The following is a 21,401-nucleotide window of genomic DNA, read 5'->3' as shown; positions in this document are numbered from 1 at the left end:
GGACCCGTTTGCGGGGCTCCGCGGGTCCCGTCCCCGCCACCACCGCTGCCGGAGAGAGCCACTCGCTGCGCCCGGGTCCCGCACCCCTCTATGATTATTACCATCATCACCAGCAACCTCTCCCTCTCTCTCCCTCTCTCTCTCTCCCTCTCTCTTTTTTCCTCCTTCAGCTTAGTAAAAAGTGAGTTTGGTGTGTGTCGTTCGCGTGGCTGTCATTAAGGCCGTTTGTTATTGTGTGAGGGCTGAATCAGTTAGCTCTTTGTGCTCTCAGCTGTATGGTAATGTAGACAGCACCTGCTCCCTGCACAATGCGAGGGAGAGAAAGAGCTCCCCTCGGCGCACGCTACTGCCTCTACAACAATGTCCGCACATTTTTTAAAGAAATCCCTTCCAGCACTTCCCCCCTCCGCAACACACACACACACATACGCACAAAATAAACTAACCCAAATTTACACCAATCATCACCTTTATAATTTTTTTACATATCCATCAGACAGTACAACTTTTGTTTTGATCTTTAAAACATGGAAAGGAGTTTACCAGTGCGGTGAAAAAGGGATAGAGGCTATTACCATTTGAGCAGTTTCTTAATGATGGATGGAAGCAGGGGATAAAAGTTGGAGGGCGACTCTGGCATGTCACTCGAAGCAGGGTTTTCCACTTTGTTTAGGCCCTCTGTTTAAACACCTTTGGTAGGCGCAGGCGGATTCATTAGGATGCAAGGTGTAACTGTCTCTGTAAATGTCATTTTAATTGTAACAGATCATTTCAGCACAGATTAAGCTTGTGTGCGAAAGGAGAGGATTTGGCTACAATAACCTCACTGTAGGTATGCCGTGCTAAAAGCCTTATTATGGCGACTTTATTGGGTTGAAACGTGCATTTGCATGGCAAAATGTGACTTCCATTGAAGCAGATGTCTTGATCACAAATTATCTTACAATGCGCTAGGAAAAAAAAATCTTAAAGACTTCTTAAAGTAAAAGCATTGAGTAATACCAATTAAAAGAAAATCACTAATGAGTTCATTCAGCCCAGCTCTTCTCGACTGTTCCAGGACTGTAGCTGCCCACATTCATTTACTAGGGGTTTGTGGCACCTACCCCAAACCCAGGCCACCTAATCCAAACCTCGGAACAAGCATCCAGATCTTTGCAACCTTTTGCCACTCAACGCGTGTCCTTTACATCTAGCTGTAGTCGAACGAGCCATCTACATTCAGGTGCTCTTCTTCTCTCCTCTCTCCGCCCCTCGACGCATAAGCAAAAGTTTAAATGTACAGGAATGTTTGGGTTTGATTTTTTTTTTTTTTTTTACCCCGGAGTTGCTCCGGGCAGAGAGCAGACCAGCGATCCCGCAGGCACAGTGCGGAGACGTAGGGAAGGCGGCGCAGGACGGAGGGGAGCGGAGCGGACGGCGGATCCCCGGAGGCCCGGCCGCCCGCCCCCGCCGTGCCCAGCCTCGGCAGCGGGGAGCGGGGGGGCGCATCCCGCAGCAGCGCCGGTTTTCATTGCACATTACTTTTGCCACCTAGCGTCAACATCTTTTCAAGTGGTTTGTCGCTGCTTCGCAAACTTCGCTGCGGCGTTATCCCCGGGAAAAAGAGAGAGAGGGGGAAAACATCACTTCGTATGGGGTTTACTAAGCGAGTGGGGCGGGGGGGGGCGGGGGTGAGCGGCAATATTTGCCTTGAAATTTGGGTGGTGGCCCGTCGGTGGAGGCGAGAAGTGATATATCAACGCGGATCTTTTAATCTACGAGAGATAGAAAGTTGGTCCATTAGCATCCCCTTGCTTAAAAAACTGGAAATAAAAAGTTACACGCGCGAGGGCTTTAACCTAGCGATAGGAGGGAAAAAAAAAAAAAAAAAAAAAACACCAAACCGAAAAAACTTGCCCCCAAATCCTTAACAACCCCCCTTCGGTACCGGGTATTTGTTAAATTGACGTGGCACAGATTTCTCGATTACCGCTGCTGAGCGTGACTGAAAGGCGCCGTGAGAGCCGGCAGGATCCTGCCCACGGCGCTCATTCTTCTCTGGCTTAATTTATGCCACGCGATTCTGTATTGGGGAAATCAAGCAGAAAGCTCCTTTTTCTGCTTTTTTCCCCCCTCTCCCTCTCTCTTTCAGATGCTGGACTAACGGGGAGACTGTTTAACTTAAGTGTTTCTATAGGAGGCTGTTGTAGTTTAACTCCTGCCCACCAGTAGCTGAGGCGAACAAAGGAGGGACTCGAGGTCTAACTATTCATCCATTCTCTGCACTTTAATTTTCATTGATTTCGAAGACAAGGGGAGCCCTTAGGGATTCTCGCTGAAGGGGGATGACACGCCTTTAGACGCGATCAGCCCCCCAGCCAGCCATCTGCTCCCAACCAAATGGCGCTTTTTCGCTCCCAACCGCGTGTCTCCGCACCGCGCTCGCCCGCCGCCCCCCGCCGCCCCCCGCCGCCCCCGCGCTGTTAGCCGTGCCCGCGCACCGCCACCGGCCCCCGCTGCCGGGCACGGACGGGCGGCCGGTCCCGTCCCGTCCCGTCCCGTCCCGCCCGACGCCCTGCGCGGCCGCACCCGCCCCGCCGGGGTGAGCCGGCGGCGGGACCCCCCGGGGGCGGGCGCGGGGCCCGGGACCCCGCCAGGGCGCGGTGACCCCGCACGGCCGGGACGCGGCGGGCCCGGCCCCGCCTGCCAGCGGCTCGCTGGGGCTGGTGGGGCATTGTGTTCTCCCTCCCTGCCCATAATTGATACCCTTCCCGCAACGCCGGCCCCCCTCTCCTGCTCCGGAGAGTATTTACGGTCGCGCCGCGCACCAGCGCGGCCGAGAGCTCCCCATCAGCCGCAGCTTTTATTTCTAAGCGAGCCAGATTATGGGAAAAGTCACTTAAAAAGGGGGGTGGGTGGGATATGTGCGTGTGTTAATTAGGGCGACGCGCTGCCATCGCTGGCGTGCAACCCTGATTTTTCCCGGGACGGAGAGCTCCGGGCATATGGCGAACGGTGCGTCGGCGGAGGGATGTGTACGTGTGGAGCTATGTGTAGCCGAGTGTGCATAATATTTTAATTAGGTGTATAGTCCCTACGGAGGTATGTGTGCGCGGCTGCCCCTCCGCCGCACGCCCCCTTCACCTGTTCCTCCGGGCCGGGCCGGGCCGGGCCGGGAGGGAAGGGATGGGAAGCGGAGGGAGGGCAGGCGGGGTGCCGCTGGGCCGGGGCCCTGGCTCCCCCGCTGGCTCCAGGCTCGGCGCCGTGACCGGGCTGCTGGCGCTGCCCCGGGCCCGAGGCGGGTGCGTGACGGGCGCGGAGGAGCCGCGGTGCCGGTGGGGCGCTCCGCCGCCCTTGCCGTGTGCGGGGAGGAGGATTAAGAAGTTTAGCGTGTAGGTTAGCCCAAAGTTGCAAAGGCATGTGCTGATTAGAATAAGAAAGGGCAGTCGCGTGGCTCAGCTGGCACACAGCGAGGCCAGATGATAGATAAGCAGCTCTGGGTCTTCCCTTCCCCCCAGCCCCCTTTTTCAAATCGCAAATCATCTGCTCCGGCCCTATCCTAGCCCCTCATTTTCATTACAATGGTTGTGTGTTTACCTGTGATCCTGGGACGGGGCATTCCTTTGTCTCCCGAGGAGATTACCGCAGCCAGCTGCTCTCCAACCCTTCCCTGGGCAAATCCCGAAGTGGCCCCTATATGTGTTTTACTGATTGCACACGAGGAGAAAGCGAGATACCCCCTCCCCCCGCCCCGGCCCCGTTTCCCTGCGCTACTTGTTTGTTTGGGTTTGCTCCCTGGCTCGCTTCCGACGGGATTTTGCTTGTGGGAAACTAAGAGGGATAAAATTGGTCACTCGTGTGCGTGAGCTGTCGTTACTCCCAAAGGCGGAAGGCTGAAGGGCTGCTTACCTCCGCCCGGGGGGCAGAACCGCGGGGCCCCCAGGGAACGACGGGACATCAGGGGCTCGGGGAAAGAAGGATTACTCCCGCCTTGCCCTCCCTCAGCCCTTGGGTTCCCCCCGGTCTGGGACATCACTTTTCCTGAAACCTCCCGTGGGTGCCCTGAGCCGGGCAGGTTCCATTCCTTCCCCCGACCGCTGCTCTGGGACACACAGTTTCAAATGCTTTTCCTGCCCATGCCCCTCTTGGGAGCACCTCGGCCTTGCATTTGGAGTACTGGCATCTTTGCCCACCTTGAATTTCAAGAATACTCAAGATCTTCACCACACCAGAAACCAGAGACCACATTTGAACTAGAAAACCTTCTGAAGTCCCTTACCACATGAAATATCCCTTGATCCTGTTGTTTACCCTGCGTCCGAGCACCCCAAACGCCCGGTCAAGCAAGCCCAGTGTAACCCCATGCAGCGCTGAGGCCTGGCTTGTCGTGGTGGGGGTGTCACAGAGAGTGAGGGTGAGCAATAGGATTCAGATCCTGTACTGATAAAAAATGTGATGGCACTCCTCAAAAAAAAGTTCTGCATTGTAGCTGAGAGATTTCCCTGGATGGAAAGATTCCCTTCTGCTACAAACTTCAGTAGCAATATTTGCTGCCTTCACCCGTTCTCGTAGGAAAACTCCCTCTTTTGCCCAGCATTATTAATCGTCATCGTAAGCCAGAACTCTAAACAGTAGCTGCAAACTACCACTCCAGACAGTAGCTGCACAGGCCACTCTCTAGAGCCCTGTGACAGCACAGCGTGCTGCTGTACTGCGCTGCATTTCATGCATGAAGGGTTTTTCTGTTCCCCACTTTGCACAGTGTGCACATCTTGTGCATTGCATGCTGGCTGCAGCGCAAAACCTGCTGCTAATAAACTTTGGGGGAGGAGAGGGGACAGCAGTTTGATTATACGCTTCCAGGGCTTTCCAAGCCTCTTCCAGTTTGGGCAGTTTTTATTTCTTTCTGCATCTCTCCACGTTCAGGGTAGGCAGGGGGTGGGAGAAGGTGGGGGCAAAAACTCCTCTGCAGAAGGTGATTATGAGAAAGAGGATGGGTATGGATGGGGCGGGCCTGAGCTTTTGGAAATGCTCTCCCCTTTTCTGAGAGCATCTGCCCGGAGACGAACAGATGTGGGCACCTGCGGTGACAGGCCACATATGCTCCATCCTATTCACAGGCATTCAGACACCGCTACAATGGTGAGGCTTTGTGCACTCGGAGTCACCAAATATATTAATCTGCACTCCCCAGAGCACCGCTCTCTTTTAATTTTTCACCGGCAGTAACATCTGATCTAATCTTCCCATGGGCTCCCCCGTGTCCCTCTCCCCCCTCCCGGAAAGATGTGAAGTTATTCAGGTCCCCACCTGTTGCCGGCGGGCTGCGAGCGGGTCTCACTCCCGGCCCGGACCCAGGGCGTTATGCCGGGATATGCGGCCCGGGGAAAAAGGGGGGTTCCCCTCCGATGGCAATCGCCGGCCACGACAAAGCGAACCCACCATCCGCCCCCCCCGGCCAAAGGTCGCGCTGCCAAGGGGGGACATAAATCTCCCAAATCTCCCAAGCGCGACTCGGGGGGGCTGAAGCGGTTTCGGTGCGCGACGCTTTCATGTCCTCCGCCCCGTCCCCCCGTGCCGGCCCGGTTTGTTCGGGGCCACAATGGCCCCTCCGGCCCCATTGTGGCCGTACGAAGCCGAGGGACCACAGCCCGCGGGCGGGGACAGCGGCGGCCGACACCGGCCCGCCCCTCACGGGCACGGCCCCGCCCCGCCGGCGGGCGCAGGCGCGGGCGCGCCCCGCGGGAAGCGGAAGCGGCGCTCGGGTCAGTGCCGGGCCGGGCGGCGGGGCCGGGGCCGGGGCCGGGGCTCGGGGGCTCCCCGGGGCGGGGCGGTCACAGCCGCAGTCCCGGGGTGCGTGGGCAGCGTGGCCCGGGCGCCGCACGAACCCCGGGGTGGGGGGCTCGGCCCTGCCGGGCTGCGCGCAGCGGCCCCCGCACCTTGCGAGGTCCTTAAAGGCCCCTTCCAAACCCAACTGTGATTAAAGAGGGTGGTATTCAGAACTCTGTGTTTAACTGATAGGATTCGGGAATGCTTTTAAAAGCTGTGTATTCACAATACTTTGTTAACTCGCCTTCCTTTCTTTCCCTTTTGAATACCATAAGCATGTATATTTTTTAATAAAACAAAATCTATCTTTGTTCTTCTAGTACTCTGTACTTTTCTGTATGCTATTAACCTGAAATCCCCCTCACTGAAGATACTCAAGAACTGTCCGAATGCAATCCTGTGCCATGTGCTCTAGAATGACCCTGCTGGAGCAGGGAGGTTGGACCCTGTGGTTCCTTCCAACCTTACTCTTTCAATGAATCTATGAATTTTGTTTGGTCATATTTATGAGAATCTTTTGATATTTATATTTTTCACTGATAAACAGAAGTGGAAAGGAAAATGAATGAGTACTTAACGTTTAGTTTGCTGATTTGAAGTAAACCATTTCAAATTGTTAAAAGCCAGGATAAGACAATGAGCTATCAGCAAAAGAAGAAAAAAACCCCAGTTCTGTTTCCAAGCAGCTTCTTTTATTATTATTGTAGAATTTCATTGTTTCTCAGTATTGCATTTTAGAACATTGTTTTTATTTTTCTTCTTTCAGACTGCTGTGAGTTTCCAAGATCAGCCATGGGTGTTAGAGGCTTGCAGGGATTTGTGGCAAGAGTTTGCCCTGATGCGTGCAAAACAGTAGATCTGAGAGAAATGGCAGAAAAGCATCGCATCGATCATCCTGATTCCCCGCCTGTTATCGTAGTAGATGCCATGAGTTGCGTTAGACGCTGGTACACACCAGAATCCTGGGTGTGTGGTGGCCAGTGGCGGGAGTACCTTGCCATTTTAGAAGATTTTATCAATGCTTTTATAGCAGCTGGCATCAAGTTGGTGTTTTACTTTGATGGGGTGGTAGAAGAGAAAAAGAGAGAGGAGTGGATCAAACGGAGGATGAAGAATACTGAGGAAATAGCCACATTGTTTCGTTTTATCAAGACTCACAGGAAACAGCCAGGGAGAGAAATGTTTGTTCTTCCTTCAGCTCTGCCTACTTTTACACGTTTTGCCCTGAAATCACTTGGTCAAAAAACAGTCTGCACATTGCAAGAGGCAGACTTTGAGGTGGCTGCATATGGTTTGCAGCACAACTGTATAGGAATTCTGGGGCAAGATAGTGACTACCTCATCTATAATACATGTCCCTACTTTTCCATTGAGAACCTCCATTTGGACAGACTGGTCACTGTTATGTACTCTCGAGAAGTTCTTTGCCATGTACTGGGTATTAGTTCGACACACCTTCCTCTCTTTGCATGCTTGCTTGGCAATGATGTTGTTCCAGAAAGCCTGTTGGAAGGCTTTTGGCACAAATGTTTAACCACCAGTCCCCACAGGAATAACAGCTACAACAGAAGAACAAACATACTGCTATCTGTAGCAAATTACATCTCAAAAATTCCATGCTCATACAGCAGCCTGAAACACTTGGAAGAGATGCTACCTCTGGGATCAGACAAGTCATTGCTTTACAGAGGAGTGAACTCCTATCTTTTGCCTGGGCAGCAGTCTCCATGGATTCCTCCCAATGTAATAAATTGTCAGATGTCATCCCTTCAACAACAGTCAGCTCTCTGTCAAGATAAAGAAATCTTTCAGGTAACTAGTTTTTTAAAACTTGATCACTTTATGGCCATGACTACTTAGTGGAACTTGGTAATGAGTACATCAATCCTGTTGATTTAAATTTGCTTGTGCAAAAATCTTTTGTCTGTTAAGTAGAGCCCCAGTTAGGAGTATTGCATGCATTAATATGAGCATAGATGCAGCACATTTAGTAAAACGTGGTTTCTCTCTTTTTGAAGTGTCAGGTAGGTCAAATAATGGGGAGCAGCTCCTGTATAGGCCAGCAGCTGGGCACAGAAATGTACTTCCCATGTATTATATGATTTCCCATGTTTATATGATTTGTGTATTGGCTTGTTTTTTACTTTGAGAACCCACAGGTCAGCCATAAGCTGGTCAGTGGTTTGCTTGGCTGTGCCTGGCACATGCAGTTGAGGTATCAAATGTAGCTGTGCTAAGAATGCAGAACTTGAAATTGCTCTTATGGTGGAGATGTGGAAACTCCTACAGAATCACGTCATAGAATCGTAGAATGGCTGGGGTTGGAAAGGACCTTAAAGATCACCTAGTTCCAAACCCCTGCCCTGAGCAGGGAGACTTCCACTAGACCAGGTTGCTCAGAGCCCCATCCAGCCTGGCCTTGAATACTTCCAGGGGTGATCCAACTCCTCTCTGGGCAACGTGGGCCAGTGCCTCACCACCTTCACAACAAAGGGCTTCTTCCTAATATCTAATCTAAAGCTACTCTCTGACAGATTAAAGCCATTTCCCCTCATACTGTTAATACACACCCTTGTGAAAAGTCCCTCTCCAGCTCTTTTGTAGCCCCCTTTAGCTATTTGAAAGCTGCTCTAAGGTGTCTCCAGGGCCTTCTCCTCTCCAGTTATACAACCCCAGCTCTCTCAGCCTGTCTTCACAGCAGAGGTGCTCCAGCCCTCTGATCGTCTTTGCAGCCCTCCTCTGGACTCACTCCAACAGGTCAAAGTCCTTGCTATGCTGGGGACCTCAGAGCTGGACACAGCACTCCAGGTGGGGTCTCACCAGAGCAGAGTAGGCAAGGAGAATCCCCTCCCTCACCCTGCTGGTCACACTGCTTTGGATGCAGCCCAGGGTGCAGTTGGCTTTCTGGGCTGTGAGCACACATTGCTGGCTCAGGTCAAGCTCCTTATTCAGCAACACCCTAAAGCCCTTCTTAGAGCTGCTCTCAATCCATTCTCTATCCAGCCTGTATTTGTGCTCGGGATTGCTCCAACCCAAGAGCGTGATCTTGTACTTGGCCCTGCTGAAATTGATGAGGTTTGCACAGGCCCACCTCTCAAGCCTGTCCAGATTCCTCTGGATGGATCCCTTCCCTCCTGCATGCCGATGACACCACACAGCCTGGTGTCACCAGTAGACTTGCCAAAGGAGCACTCTATCCCACTGTGTTGCTGGCAAAGATGTTAAACAGTGCTGGTCCCACTACCAACCCTTGAGGACACCACTTGTCACTGGTCTCCACTTGCACATTGAGCCATTGACCACAACTCTTTCAGAGCGACCATCCAACCAGTCCCTCATCCACCAAGAGGTCCAGCTGTCAAATCTGTGCCTCTCCAGTTCAGGGGCAAGGATGTTGTACAGGACAGTGTCAAATGCTGTAAGTCTGTATTTTGTGATTTTTGGTTCAGGTTAAATTACCCTTGTTTTCCTTGTCCCTGAATGACCCAAAAGCACTTCTCTGGGTTTATTAATTCCCAAAGGGCAGGTCTGCAGTAGCAAGTTTTACTTATGGCTTCCCACACGGACAGGGATGCACTGGTGTTGCGATGAGATACTGTGTGTCAGATTGAGTCACTCTGGGAAATTGGATGTATTAGCTTAGGGTGGCCTGCCTGGCTGATAGAAAATGGGCTACCTGGCATCAGAGTTTATGGAACGGTGGTAAGTCTAGAGTACAATTCTGTAAATTCATGTCAATTAAGATAACATTGGGATTTTTAAAAAAATCTATATAAGGAAGTGTATTTTAGACTCTATATTAGCCATCTGTTACTCCCTATTTTATTAGGTCTGTATAGACTTCAAACACAGAAACTTTTTTTCTTCCTCTTGCTTATCTTGAGCATTTTCTTTAAAACTATTTTTCTGTTTCCTCATATTACTCTAAAGTAATTATATAATTTACATTTTCCTTTCTAAAAAGACCAAAACATTTTAGAACTACATTGCAACCTATGCAATGCTCATTTCAGCTAAACTGTAGCTATATTTGATCTGTTATATTAACCACACATAGACACAATACATATAACTTCTGACTGGTGTAGTTAAATAGAAGATATTTTAAAAAATCAGCAGCCATACATCATAATAAGGTGCTGAAAAAGACTCTTTATGCTTGAAGTGCAAGGAAAAAATAGCCAGAATGCAATTATCTAGGTTGGATTATGGCCAGGACAATAGTGGCAGTATCCTTACTCCTTAAGAGAATGTACCATGCAGTCTTTATGACAAGTGGTCATTATTTCGTGTCTTGGTCTTTAATTTGAAGGGTTGGAGTTCTGAAGCATCATGCTGAGCTACTGCTCTAATAAAATAATAATGTTTAGAAACTCTATTGAGGAGTGCCTCACGGTTGTTGCATGAGTCCTACATGAAGCCAGTCCCTGGGTCAAGGAAATTACAGTCAAAACGTTAGACATGTTAACTTCTCTTTTGTTTTTGTTACAAGTGTTCAAATATTTGTATATGTAGTGTGTGTGCTTTGCTTCATATTTTGAAACCCATGTGTAGTTCTGCTTACCTTGCACATTGTCTGGACTGCACGTAAATGACACACAAAGCTCAATTCCAACCATGAGGACATAGCCTCATGGTGCTGTTTCTCTCAGAAGAGCATAACTTTCTAGCTGATTGTAGGTACGAATCAGAAATATTTTTCAAGATACAGACATTGAATACAGCAATACTTTTGAAATCACCTTGTAGTTTTTTCAGTACATAAGGATGTGTAGATGATTGGCAAGTTGCAATAAACTAGTGTTGTTGATCTCATATCTCTGGATTCTGTGAAATAGTTCAGTGCTTCATTTAAATCATGCTTAGAAATACTTGATGCTCTGTTTTTATTTTATACAAAAGTATACTTGGGGGATTACAGTGTTTACATATATTAGGAATACTAAAGTATTTCTTGCAGGGAAACCATTGATTTATTGTATAAGTGCTCTGTTGATTGGCACTGTACACAGAAAGTATGACATTTCAGTAGAATTAGTTTTGATCAATAATGACCCAGTGACTGACTGCAGCTTTCACCAGCTGAGTTCTCAGGTTTGCAGATACTGGAATTCTGCAGAAATGGTGAATTTGGTTCTGGCCAGTGGTCCAGTAACTCAGTGAAAGAGTCTGTGATAGCTGTGTGGATGGCAGAAACCGAATAGTACAGATAGCACAACACATGCAGGGAATGCAGAGCAGAAACGTCGGTGCCTGCTCACCATATGGCACGGGTCCTGGAGAATTTATTAGTGGCACCCCATGGAAATAATTTGCTCCGCTCAGCTGTTTGAACACCCCCAGAGTTTTGGTCTGGGGTTATGAAGTAGAAAGTCTATCTGGCTCTGCCCTTGGCCAGTCCAGATTGCCAGTGTTACTGGTTGGAATTCTGCACTGCCTGGGAGCATCTTTGTTGCTTTCTCATCTAGGGTGCTCCAGACCAGCAGACCCTCTTGGTACTGAGGCTGCTTGTAGCCAGTTGCTCCAGCCAGATGCATCTGCATCCAGTGCGTGGTTAATGTGCAGCCTGGGTGATGCTGTTAATTCTGCTTTTCAGCAGCACGCCTGCAGACCTGGTTTTCCTCACTAGAGTAGATTTCATTTCTTTCCACAGTGAAGAGCTATTGCAAAGTGAAAGTATGATGAAGTTAAGTATTCTAATTTTACCAGAATGTAAACTACACCAAGTCAGGTCAGGAAAGAAATACAGCTGTCTTATATAGTTCATCTTGCAATATCATAAGTTTGCATTTTGTCATGCCTTCACTCACTGTTTAAAGTGAGAAGGTACATTTTCAGGTCACCAAAGGAGGGGCAGCTATGTTGGAATTCAGAATTCCTTGTAAGAATAATTACTCTCTAGAAAACTGTTGTTCAAGTTCCCAAGTTTTAAGAATTAAATGAGGAGTTAAGAAAGGCAATCATGGTTTTCCTGGGGATTCCTGTCCACAAGAAGAGGGATGTCTGAAAATATACTATACTGGTGTTATTTGAAAAAGCGCTTGTTGCCTCCTTGGCTGTTCCCTCCATTTCTACTGATAGAGAAAGATCTATTTCCTCAAACAGTGAATACATTTTGTTAGTTTTTGATTTTTCTTAATTTTGGAGATAATGCCTTCTTTCCTTCTTTGAACAAACAGTTAGCCAAAGAACAGCATATCCAATCTGAAAATTATTCAATCTTCAATATCCTGAGTAATGGAGAGATTGAGTGCAGCAACTCCTTGGAAGATGACTATGATACAGAGATTCCTGGACAGGCACTTATCTACCGCCCTGCTCGCCAGCATATTTATTCTATCTTGTTGGAATCTGGAAAAGGTAAGGATTAAACTACTTACACCATTATTCAAGTGTACTTTCAATTTTGAAATATGAAGTCTTGAATTAATTGCTTCAGTGGCTGCATCAGCATTTAGGATAAAAACTCAGAGCAGCTGAAATGTACATCTTATGGAAGTAAGAGAAAATGCGGAGGTGAAACTGTGGGGCTTTTTCTACATGCTGTTCCATTTCAGTGCTTTTAACATGATTCTTAAAAGTGGAGGTTTTTTCCTTGCTAAATGGGAAGTTGTGATAGGTGTTAATGATAAAAAGATTGAGCAAAACAATGATCTTTAGGAGATTTTTGAAAGTTTGAGGGTATATGAAACCTAATGGTTCTTGGATAAGTGTGGCTCTGGATGAATTAGTGAGTTGTAATACACTTTTACAGAACAGTAATGCACTGTTAAAGTTTTACCTTCTGTTGATTCTAAGTCTGCAATTTTCAGAACAGTCAAATATAGTTACTGTAATAATACAAATGCAAGTAGTCATGCCAGCAATTATTAGTTTTTTCATCCAAGTGGAAGAAAATACAATTTCCTTATCCAGCGGAATAAACAGATTGGGTAGCAGGTACTCATATCTGTGCTTGCATTCATCTCCTTGAAGACAGAGAGTTCTTTATTCACATCCTTGGACCAATTTCATGTTCTTAAGACTTCCATTAGTTAAGTGTTATCTTTACAGTGTCTTTCAGCCAGTGAGTTGAAAATTAAAAGTGTACTGAACTTTTCTTCTTTTCAATGTGTTGATTTCTCCGTAGTAATCACTTTACATTTTATTGATGAAAGTGCACCGCCATCAAACCTAGTATTCAAACTATTTGTTTAGAAAGGCACAAAAAGGTAATTAAGTGCATGACTTCCTTCAGCAGTCAGAGGTTGAAGTTGTGCCATAATAGGAAAAACTGAATCAGAGTTTACATAGCAATTTGGAGAGAATAACAAAAATCTCAGCAGTAATCATGCACATCTGTCATTTTTCATTTTTTGGTGTACTGCCTCTAAATTTTGTATATAATTATAACTTGGTTGGGTTTTACTTATTCATCTAAGCAGCAGGATATTCACTGATGTTTTCAGAAAAACTCAGACCAAAATTCCTAATTAACAATTGTTGCTGCAAGATGGCAGGGTAATAGGCACCTTTGCATTTGTTACAGTGTTTTTAGTACTCAAAGAAAATTAGAATTGAAATACAGAAACATTTATTTAGAGTCATATTGAAAATGAAATTTTAATGCAAAAGTCATCTTCTTTTAAGAAAGCAGTTTTAGAATAAAACCACAGATAGCATGTGCTATTTATTCTCAGTTCAGGCTTCCAATTCCAGAGATAATTTTCTAAAGTAAATCATAGTACACCCTCAATCCTTAACCCTTCCAGAAAGGTAGGTAGATTGTGTCTGCATGGGTGCCTCTATTAAATTTGCATTTTCAGTGCATGCATCTACCTCTTAACTGCTTTAACCATGTCACTTCCTAGTAGTTAATGGGGTTTTTGTTTATTCCAGTGTATAGTTGCTTCTAAATCAAGAATGTAGATCATTAGTCACAGTCTGTATTGGAAGGCATAAGTACGTGTAAGCCTTATTTTTTTATGGATTCACTGCTAGACCTACAAGGAAGTTTTTTTCTTTACAAAGTAAGTAGAAACCTTTGCCAGTTTCCCTCAGATGAGGTTAAGTTGCCTGGGTTTTGTAATTTGATAAGGGATAGGATGGGAAGAAGTAGTCTACTCTGTATGTAAGTTGCAGTATAATGTAGAATCACTTTGGATTAGCATTAAAAAAGAGCTTACTGGAACAAGACAACCAATTAAATTAGTCCATGTGGAGTCTGCTGCCATTATACAGCTGCTGATGTAGCACATTTGAAGCTAACTCAACTAACTCTACACAATGTTCCAGTTTGCTGTGGTGATATATGTGCTAGTGATCTTCTGTTTTGCTCCTTAATATTGTCAATTAAAATATGGTGGAAACTGACTTCTTTGCAGTTTGCAGGTCTGCTTATTTATTGTTAATTGACAAAGCAGCCAACATTTACTAAAAGCAGTGGTTACAGTTTTAGTAAGAACAGGTTAAAACTAATGTAAACTGTTTCCCCTACTCTGAAACAAGAAACTTAGTTTTGAATGTCTAGGTTGAGATTTCCAAGGGTGCCCAAGAGACCCACAAATCCATAGGAGCAGGATGTCATATCCTTTGAAACCATTGGCCCATACCATGCCACTTTGCCTGAAGTCATAGTGGGATAAATGTTTCTTTTGCTATCTGTGCCACTTAAAATAATTCTCTTGCACAGCCACTCATTTCAGTCCCTGTGCATCGTCTCAGTTGTGCTGGTGCAGCTGTTTGTGCAGCTGTGTGGTGGCCTAGTTTGAGAAACTGAAAATAGCTTCTGTCTCTCTTCCCTGCCTTTCTTGTAGCCAGGTAACCGGGTTCTGTTTCCCTATCTGGCTCTGTGTAGCCACAAACAGCTGTGGTGAAACACCCCGAGGGAATGGGAGAGAGTGGGAATGTACAAATCAGTGCCTGCCTGTAAAAGATAGCGATGCTGCTGAAAGATTGCTTGTATAACATTGCCTTTGGTATAGTTGGATGTATGGTAAGTATGTGTGGACCTTTACTCATGGAAATGTTGGAGAATCACAGCCTTATTTTTGACCCTACATAAATAAATAAGGGGCTGGTGGTGATTCTGATAACGTGGCGTTTGTTGCCTGTGTATTTCAAAAGTACATTTATAATTAATTGAGCTATTTCTTATCAGTATGTGAAATATTGCATACAGTGATATAAATTGCCAACGCTTTAGCATCTTTCCGAGAAAAAGTACTTTGGGAAAAATTCAAGCAGGAGGGGAAAATAACAGTAAATAATACACCCTGATCAGCCAGCCAAGCTCTTCCTTATGTGTGCAAAGAGTTCAGAACAAAGCCAGCAGGTTTTGGCACTGGTGCAGTCCATGGAAATACCTGCACCTGCATGGCCACTGCCAATTAGGAGGTTATGTAATGTAGCCTGAGCCCGTGGCCAGCTCCTCGAAGTCCTGGCATCACTCCCAGTTCTAACATTAGCAGGCCAGACTGATCCTCACTTTGACACTGTCAAAAACAGTCCATTAGCAGAATTTTTGCCATTTATCACCAGTGACTGCTCAGGAGAGCTGGCATTGTTACAGGTGTAGAGGAACACACATAACATTTTTCAACTGTCTTGTGATTTGCACATAGTTGAAGCTTTCCGTAGGCTGCCTAAGCAGTGCTTTCACAAGTCATTCAGAATCTGTTTAAACAAAGGAACTGCTATTTTTTTTTTTATTTCATTGGTGATATTCTTTATATGCATTGTGGGGGAAAAAGTTTGAAAAATTAGTGGGTTTTTTTCCCCCAAGACATTTCCGTGCAGGGAGGGTTGACATTTAGTAATCATATCTCCATTTCGTTCTTGGTATGTTAGTGTGCTGTCAGTTTGCAGGGCCTTGCTGTCAGCTGTATTTATTTGGCTGGTTATGTGAACAGTAATATACTTTTGTTACTAATGGACCAGAGTAGTGAAAAGCACTTAGTTGATGTGGTGCTATGTCCTGTACCTACATTCACAAACATTAAAAGAATGAAACTGTAGACTTCCTATTGACTTCTCTCTTTACTGTGCATGAGTTCAATGGTTGATGTAAAAAATAATCTCTCACTGGTATTTAGAATCAAGACACACTTAGGTAAGTTTTTCTGTGAGTTGTGGAACTCACAAAGAGCAATGCTCCCCACCAGCTTCCCCCCAGCAAAGCTTTTCTATTTCCATGCTTCTTTCTACCGTCTTAACTTCTCCTCATGACCTTGACAACTCCCTCCTGCAACATACAGTGTTCCTAAGCATGTTCTCTATTGCCTCCTGCCCTTCACAAATCCCATCTACCTTTTTTCTCAGCTCTAGCTCTTCTACAGCTATTTGTGTACTGATTTACCATTCAGTCTGTTTGGATACAGCAGGTAAGTTGGCTTTCCTGCCTTTTGTTCAGTTGGTGCCCTAATAGGATCCCTCTGTCAGCTGAGTCTCCAGTTTCACAAAATGTTTAGGACTTTAATCCATTTGAAATCACTTCTCCTTTGTCAGATTTAGTTGAAACAGAGCAGTGTATCCCTGAATTAATTATAAGACAGATGTCCTAATTGTATTAGGTTTGCCTCCTTAAGAAACCAGGCTAAAATTTAGGAGTCTGAGTGAGCTGAATAAATTGAATAAAGCAGAGTAATCTACACACTAAATCTTAAAACCGAATGCTAAAACATCAGAATGTTTCTGAAAGTGACTTTGGGTTATTTAATTGGAGGGTTTTGTTCATGAGATAGCATTATCATAGACAGTGATTTATAATCAAGATGTGAGACTATTCAGCTACTGGAATGTACAGCTTAAGGCTTTTTTTCCTCCTAGGGTAGGCATTTTTAGTTTTATTTTTAATGTCATCAGTTTTTGAACAGTGAAGCATGGCAAGCCAGGTGTAATACTGTCCCTCATAGTCCATGTGTTGGTTCTTCAGTCCCTCACCTTTATTGGGAATTTGTGCTGTAGGTCCATGGGGAGGTAAGGAAGGAAGAAGCAGGGTTGTAAAACAGATTTTGTTGTGTTCTTTTTCTCTTCTCTCATCCCTGACACTACAAATACATCTGAGGAATTTCTGCCCTTGCACAGTATCACACTACTTGTTCATTCGTGCCAGCAGTTATCGCCAGCACTGAGGTATGAGTGAGATCAGGAAATTAGTGTGACAAAACCTTTTTGGGTGGAGAAGGAAAGGACAGTGTTGGAAAGATTTCTTTGGTTTGTTTTAATCTAGGGGAAGTTGTTGATTAGGGTTCACAACGTGGTATCAGAAATACTTGTACAGTAAATTTCAGGGAGATTGGAATTGGTGATAAAAGGCAGGAATTTTTAAGAATAATTACTTCAGTACTGGCTGAGAGCTTGAAGAAATTAGAGGTGCCATTCTGTGAATCTGGAAAGGGACAAGGGAAAGAAAAAAGAAAATATTTGAAAACTACTCCAAGTGCCCAGGACTAGCTAAACCTCTTTAATTCATACTGTTTACCAGACTACAGAGAGTGGAAATTTAGGGCACTATGACATGGCTACCATAAGCAAAAATCTGGACAGAATGCAAAACACCATTGATAGTAACACTGATTCTATGTTTGTTTGGGTTTTTTTAGTGAAGACTTGCATTGGAAAGATTTTGAGCTGACTGTTGTAAATTGGATAGTCTGCATTTCAAAAATTCTTAAATGCTTGATTTTTTTTCTGACGGTTGGTTTGTTTGGGTTTTTTTAAGCATCAAGTAGTTAAATGCACAATTCCTGTAGTGAAATTTTTAATTTAAGGGGCTTCTTTAGGGGGGCTGAGAAGGGTTGAGGTTAGGGACTAGGAAAGCCACTTGAACTATTATGTATAAACAATTCCTTTATGCTAGGTAAAAGGTCTGGAACAATGGGCTGTAAAAGCTCTGCATGATGGTGGGATGACTCCATTGCTGTCAGCTTTCAAATAGCCATCAAGGCCTCCCTATAGAGATTTTGGCTCAAACCCTGAGACAGGAAATGTCAGGGCAAGTTGGGAGGTGAATCATATTAAGCACTGCCTGGATATGTGGCAGTGTGACAGTGCTGAGAGACTGAGGTAGGTCATGCAGGTCCCTAAGCTATGCCACATGCCTCCAGAGCTTCCTGAGCTGCGTTGGAGTGGGAAGGTCTAAGCCTGTGTGAGGATGTTTTCCACAGACTCTTGTACTTACATTTTTGGTTGCAGTTCCCCACTCCAAACTCGTGTTTATAGTACATAATTGAAACTCTATTTGTTCTGATGATTGGTCATAAAGATACTAAAACTATTTTTTCTTGGTTTGTTTCTAAAGCTGAGCAAACAAGTCATCATGAAATGCCTTCTATTACTTTAGAATCGTGATCACAGCTGATTCCAGCTGTTACACTAGTGTCAATACTTGCATTTGACTTACTGATCCAATTCTGTCTTTTTAGGTGAAGCCTATCCTTTGGTAAAAGAGTGGTTTGTCTATTTTGGAAATCCTCTCAAGCAGCCGGAGCTAATACAACCTGTACGGCCTTCTGTTACAGGTAGAGTAAAAATGTGTTTAAATCTAAACTGAAAGAATGACTTCTCTAAAATGATGTTAAGCAATCCATCATATGTTTGATACAGAATCCAGGATGACTGGGGAGAACAAGGAGCTAAAGAACTGCATGCTTGTAATTGCTTTTAATTACCCTTTGTAATTATAATAGGATTCAGCTTTGAGACACGTTATTGCTGTGTCTTGTTAAACCCAGTGCTAATTCAAACATCAGTTCTAAAATGCAAACAATTTCTTAGAGGTTCTAAATACTGCCAGGATAAGTAGTACGTAGGGCCATATTAAAACTTGTCCATTAAGCTGTTTGACAGACTGTGTTAATGAGAGTAGTGGAGAATGTAAAAAAGAGTCATTTTTAGATCATTTCTGACAACCCAGAAAGAGATTCCAACTTTCAATAAAGAAAAATAATTAGGCTATCTGTTTCTGTGAAGGTGTTTCTGTTCTCTTAAGACTTCAGTATTTTGTGTGGTTTTGTCTTCTTCCCTTTGGTAAAAAACACATTAATGAACACTTTTAGTGAAATTAGAGTTATGAGAAATATGTTACATTATAAATGTCATACATTTCAGTGAAAAGATTGAGTACTGTATATATATAATTGTGTGTATATATATATATATATATATACAATTGTATCATGCAATATAAGTTTAGGATGGGAAGTAAACAATTATGTTATGTCAAGGGGAAGATTGTTCTAGGTGTTCATTTGCCCACGCTGTTGTAGTCATCCTTGTTCTCACAGGTCTCTCTCTGTCAAGTCATGTGCTATCAAATGGATCAGCAGCTCAGAGGTTTTTCTCGTCTTTCACATGAAATATATTCGTTCCACTGATATACAATACCATTGATATCTTGTTAAGAAAAGTTATTGTCTACTCAACTTTTGGAGAGTAATTACCAGTGGATCTTCCCTCAGCATCCAGAACCTTTTGTAGTAGTCCTTGTTCTGATCTGGTCTAAATCCAAATTCAGAAGCTGAAATGCAGGCACTTTTTTATAAATTTATAGTAAAATTTATTTTTAGGTATCCAAAGATTGCACATTTGTCTTCAAATTTGAAACTCATATATTTAATTAGAGTCTTTGAATTCAAAGAGGAAGGAAAACCAGTTGCTTTTTAGATATCAGCCTTTTCAAAATCCTTTTTTTAAGGATTGTTTGGAAAGAAATGGGTTACACAGACAAAGTACCAATGAGTTTTCATTTGATATACAGTAGTTTCAGTATCCAGTACCCCTGACACAATATTAGGGGAGTGATTATCTAATTGGCTTTATGATAACATGAAATTGCTGTGAAATTTTCCAAATGGAATATGAATATGCAGAATAAATATTGATCAGTCTGTCCTGTGCAACTGTTTTGTTTCAGCATAAAATGGTCTGGGAACATGTTGCAAAACAAGGAAGCAAAACTCAACGAAGTATAAACTGTACCTATGTAGTTACATTTCAAATTGTCTGGAAAATATACTGTATTTATTGTTGTGAAATTTTCCATCCCAGATAGTATACTTCCTTCCTCTATTTCTGGGGAGGAATCCACTTAATCTCATGTACTCTGGTTCTGTAGCTCTGCAAACATGCAACACATAGAACCCACCTTCATGTTGACAATAAACAGGATTTTAAGTGTGTTTGTTTGTAGCAACCACGTAAGTGGTTTATAAAAACACAATCTTCTCAGATACAATCTTTACTAACTCAGTAATAAAAGGCTGTTCAAGCAGACAAAAAATGGGAGGAGGACTTTTAGTGTTTATTTTTAGTGCTCTGTTGTCATTCCTTCAGCAGACAAATATTTTTCTAAAATTTTTGCAGTCCATATTTGTATGCCTTACATTTGCTCATGCATCTTTGATTTGCCACAGCATGACTTTCTAATTCACCAAATAAGGTTCCGAACCGCACATCACATTTTTCAGACAGGGATCATATTTAGAGCTAAATTTAAAGTTGTTTTAGGAAGTTAAGAGTTCAAGTTGTCAGTCAAGATCAGGTTACTCAAAACCAAAAAAATTTTACTAAAAATGTATTTGAAACATCAAAAGTGCAATTAATTAGGGAAAGCTTGCTGTTTTATCTTTTTTGAAAAAACTGATAACCTTATCATCAAAACTAGTTTATAGCTGTACTGAGAATATATGGAAAATCCTGACTCTTTCCAATTTGATTTAGATTAAAAAGCCTAAAGAAATCATGAACTTTGAAGTGTGGTGTCCATAATGATAAATATTTTAGATTTTGCATTGATTTTTAAAAAATAAGTAGAATTCCTGCTAACTTTTTGTGTGTGTATAAAACAGCAGAAGTGCTTTGCATCTGGAAAGGTTGCAGGTGATGGATTGAATGATAGCTTTGTTTTAGAAATGAAATATTGAATCCTAAAGTCAGGGTGCTAAGTAAGAGGATAACTTAAAATACGTTTAAAATATAGTATGTATTAGGTGTTTTTTTTTTTGTTTGTTTGTTTTTTTTTTGTTTTTTTTTTTTTTGTTTTTTTTTTTTTTGAGAGACGATTAGCATGAATTAGCATCTGTGCTTGCTTGCATTGTCTGTGTCTCTTTCTTCCTTCTGGAATGGTTCTTTTCAATTGAATGAATATGATCATGATTTACACACATTGACAGAGCGCCTTTCATTGGTGTGTTCCAAAACGAGACAGCATCAAGTTTCCTTTCCCAGAGTAAATAACTCATGATCTATCAGTACCTCTTTTTCCCCAGGCACAAGTAGATGTTTCTGAAAGTGTAAGAAACTGTTTGTGGAAGAGATGTCTCGAATTTTTTGTTGAGCTCTCTCAATATAGATCTACAATCTTGAATATTGATGCAGTTACTGGTTTTACTCTGGAGAAAGAAGGATTTCTATTAATAGGTATGCCCCTGGATACAAAAGAGAACTTTCCTTTTAACTGATTCTTGGTATATCTCCTTGTATACAGAAACTATTAAAACTATTTGAGTTTACCCATGTACAGATTGTCTCACACATCAGCGTTGCTTAGCCTTGGTAGGAAAAGTTGGCTCTGTTTTGGTTTCATACATGTTATATTTGATTTTTTTCCT

General features: G+C 43.8%; 1 protein-coding gene and 1 long non-coding RNA gene across 2 annotated transcripts in view; one reads left to right on the top strand and one right to left on the bottom strand.

Annotated features, from left to right (window-relative positions):
- Positions 1–451: 451 nt before the first annotated feature.
- LOC116440972 lies at positions 452–3,703 on the bottom strand. The gene is made up of 2 exons (XR_004238820.1): positions 3,580–3,703; positions 452–1,757 (listed from the first exon to the last, which is right to left on the bottom strand). It is a non-coding gene; the product is annotated as an uncharacterized LOC116440972 (long non-coding RNA).
- Positions 3,704–5,705: 2,002 nt separating this feature from the next.
- The window catches only part of FAM120B (family with sequence similarity 120B), a 48,044-nt gene continuing 32,348 nt past the window's right edge, over positions 5,706–21,401 (top strand). The window contains exons 1-4 of the mRNA XM_032102369.1: positions 5,706–5,747; positions 6,578–7,623; positions 11,991–12,171; positions 18,216–18,311. Of these exons, the coding sequence (XP_031958260.1) occupies positions 6,604–7,623; positions 11,991–12,171; positions 18,216–18,311 (1,297 nt within the window). The 5' untranslated portion in view covers positions 5,706–5,747; positions 6,578–6,603. The remainder of the gene's footprint in view (positions 5,748–6,577; positions 7,624–11,990; positions 12,172–18,215; positions 18,312–21,401) is intronic.

This window comes from Corvus moneduloides, chromosome 3 (genome assembly GCF_009650955.1).
Source record: "Corvus moneduloides isolate bCorMon1 chromosome 3, bCorMon1.pri, whole genome shotgun sequence".
Classification (NCBI taxonomy): Eukaryota; Metazoa; Chordata; class Aves; order Passeriformes; family Corvidae; genus Corvus; species Corvus moneduloides.
Note: the sequence above shows the minus strand (reverse complement) of the source record. Positions and strands in the feature narration are given on the sequence as shown.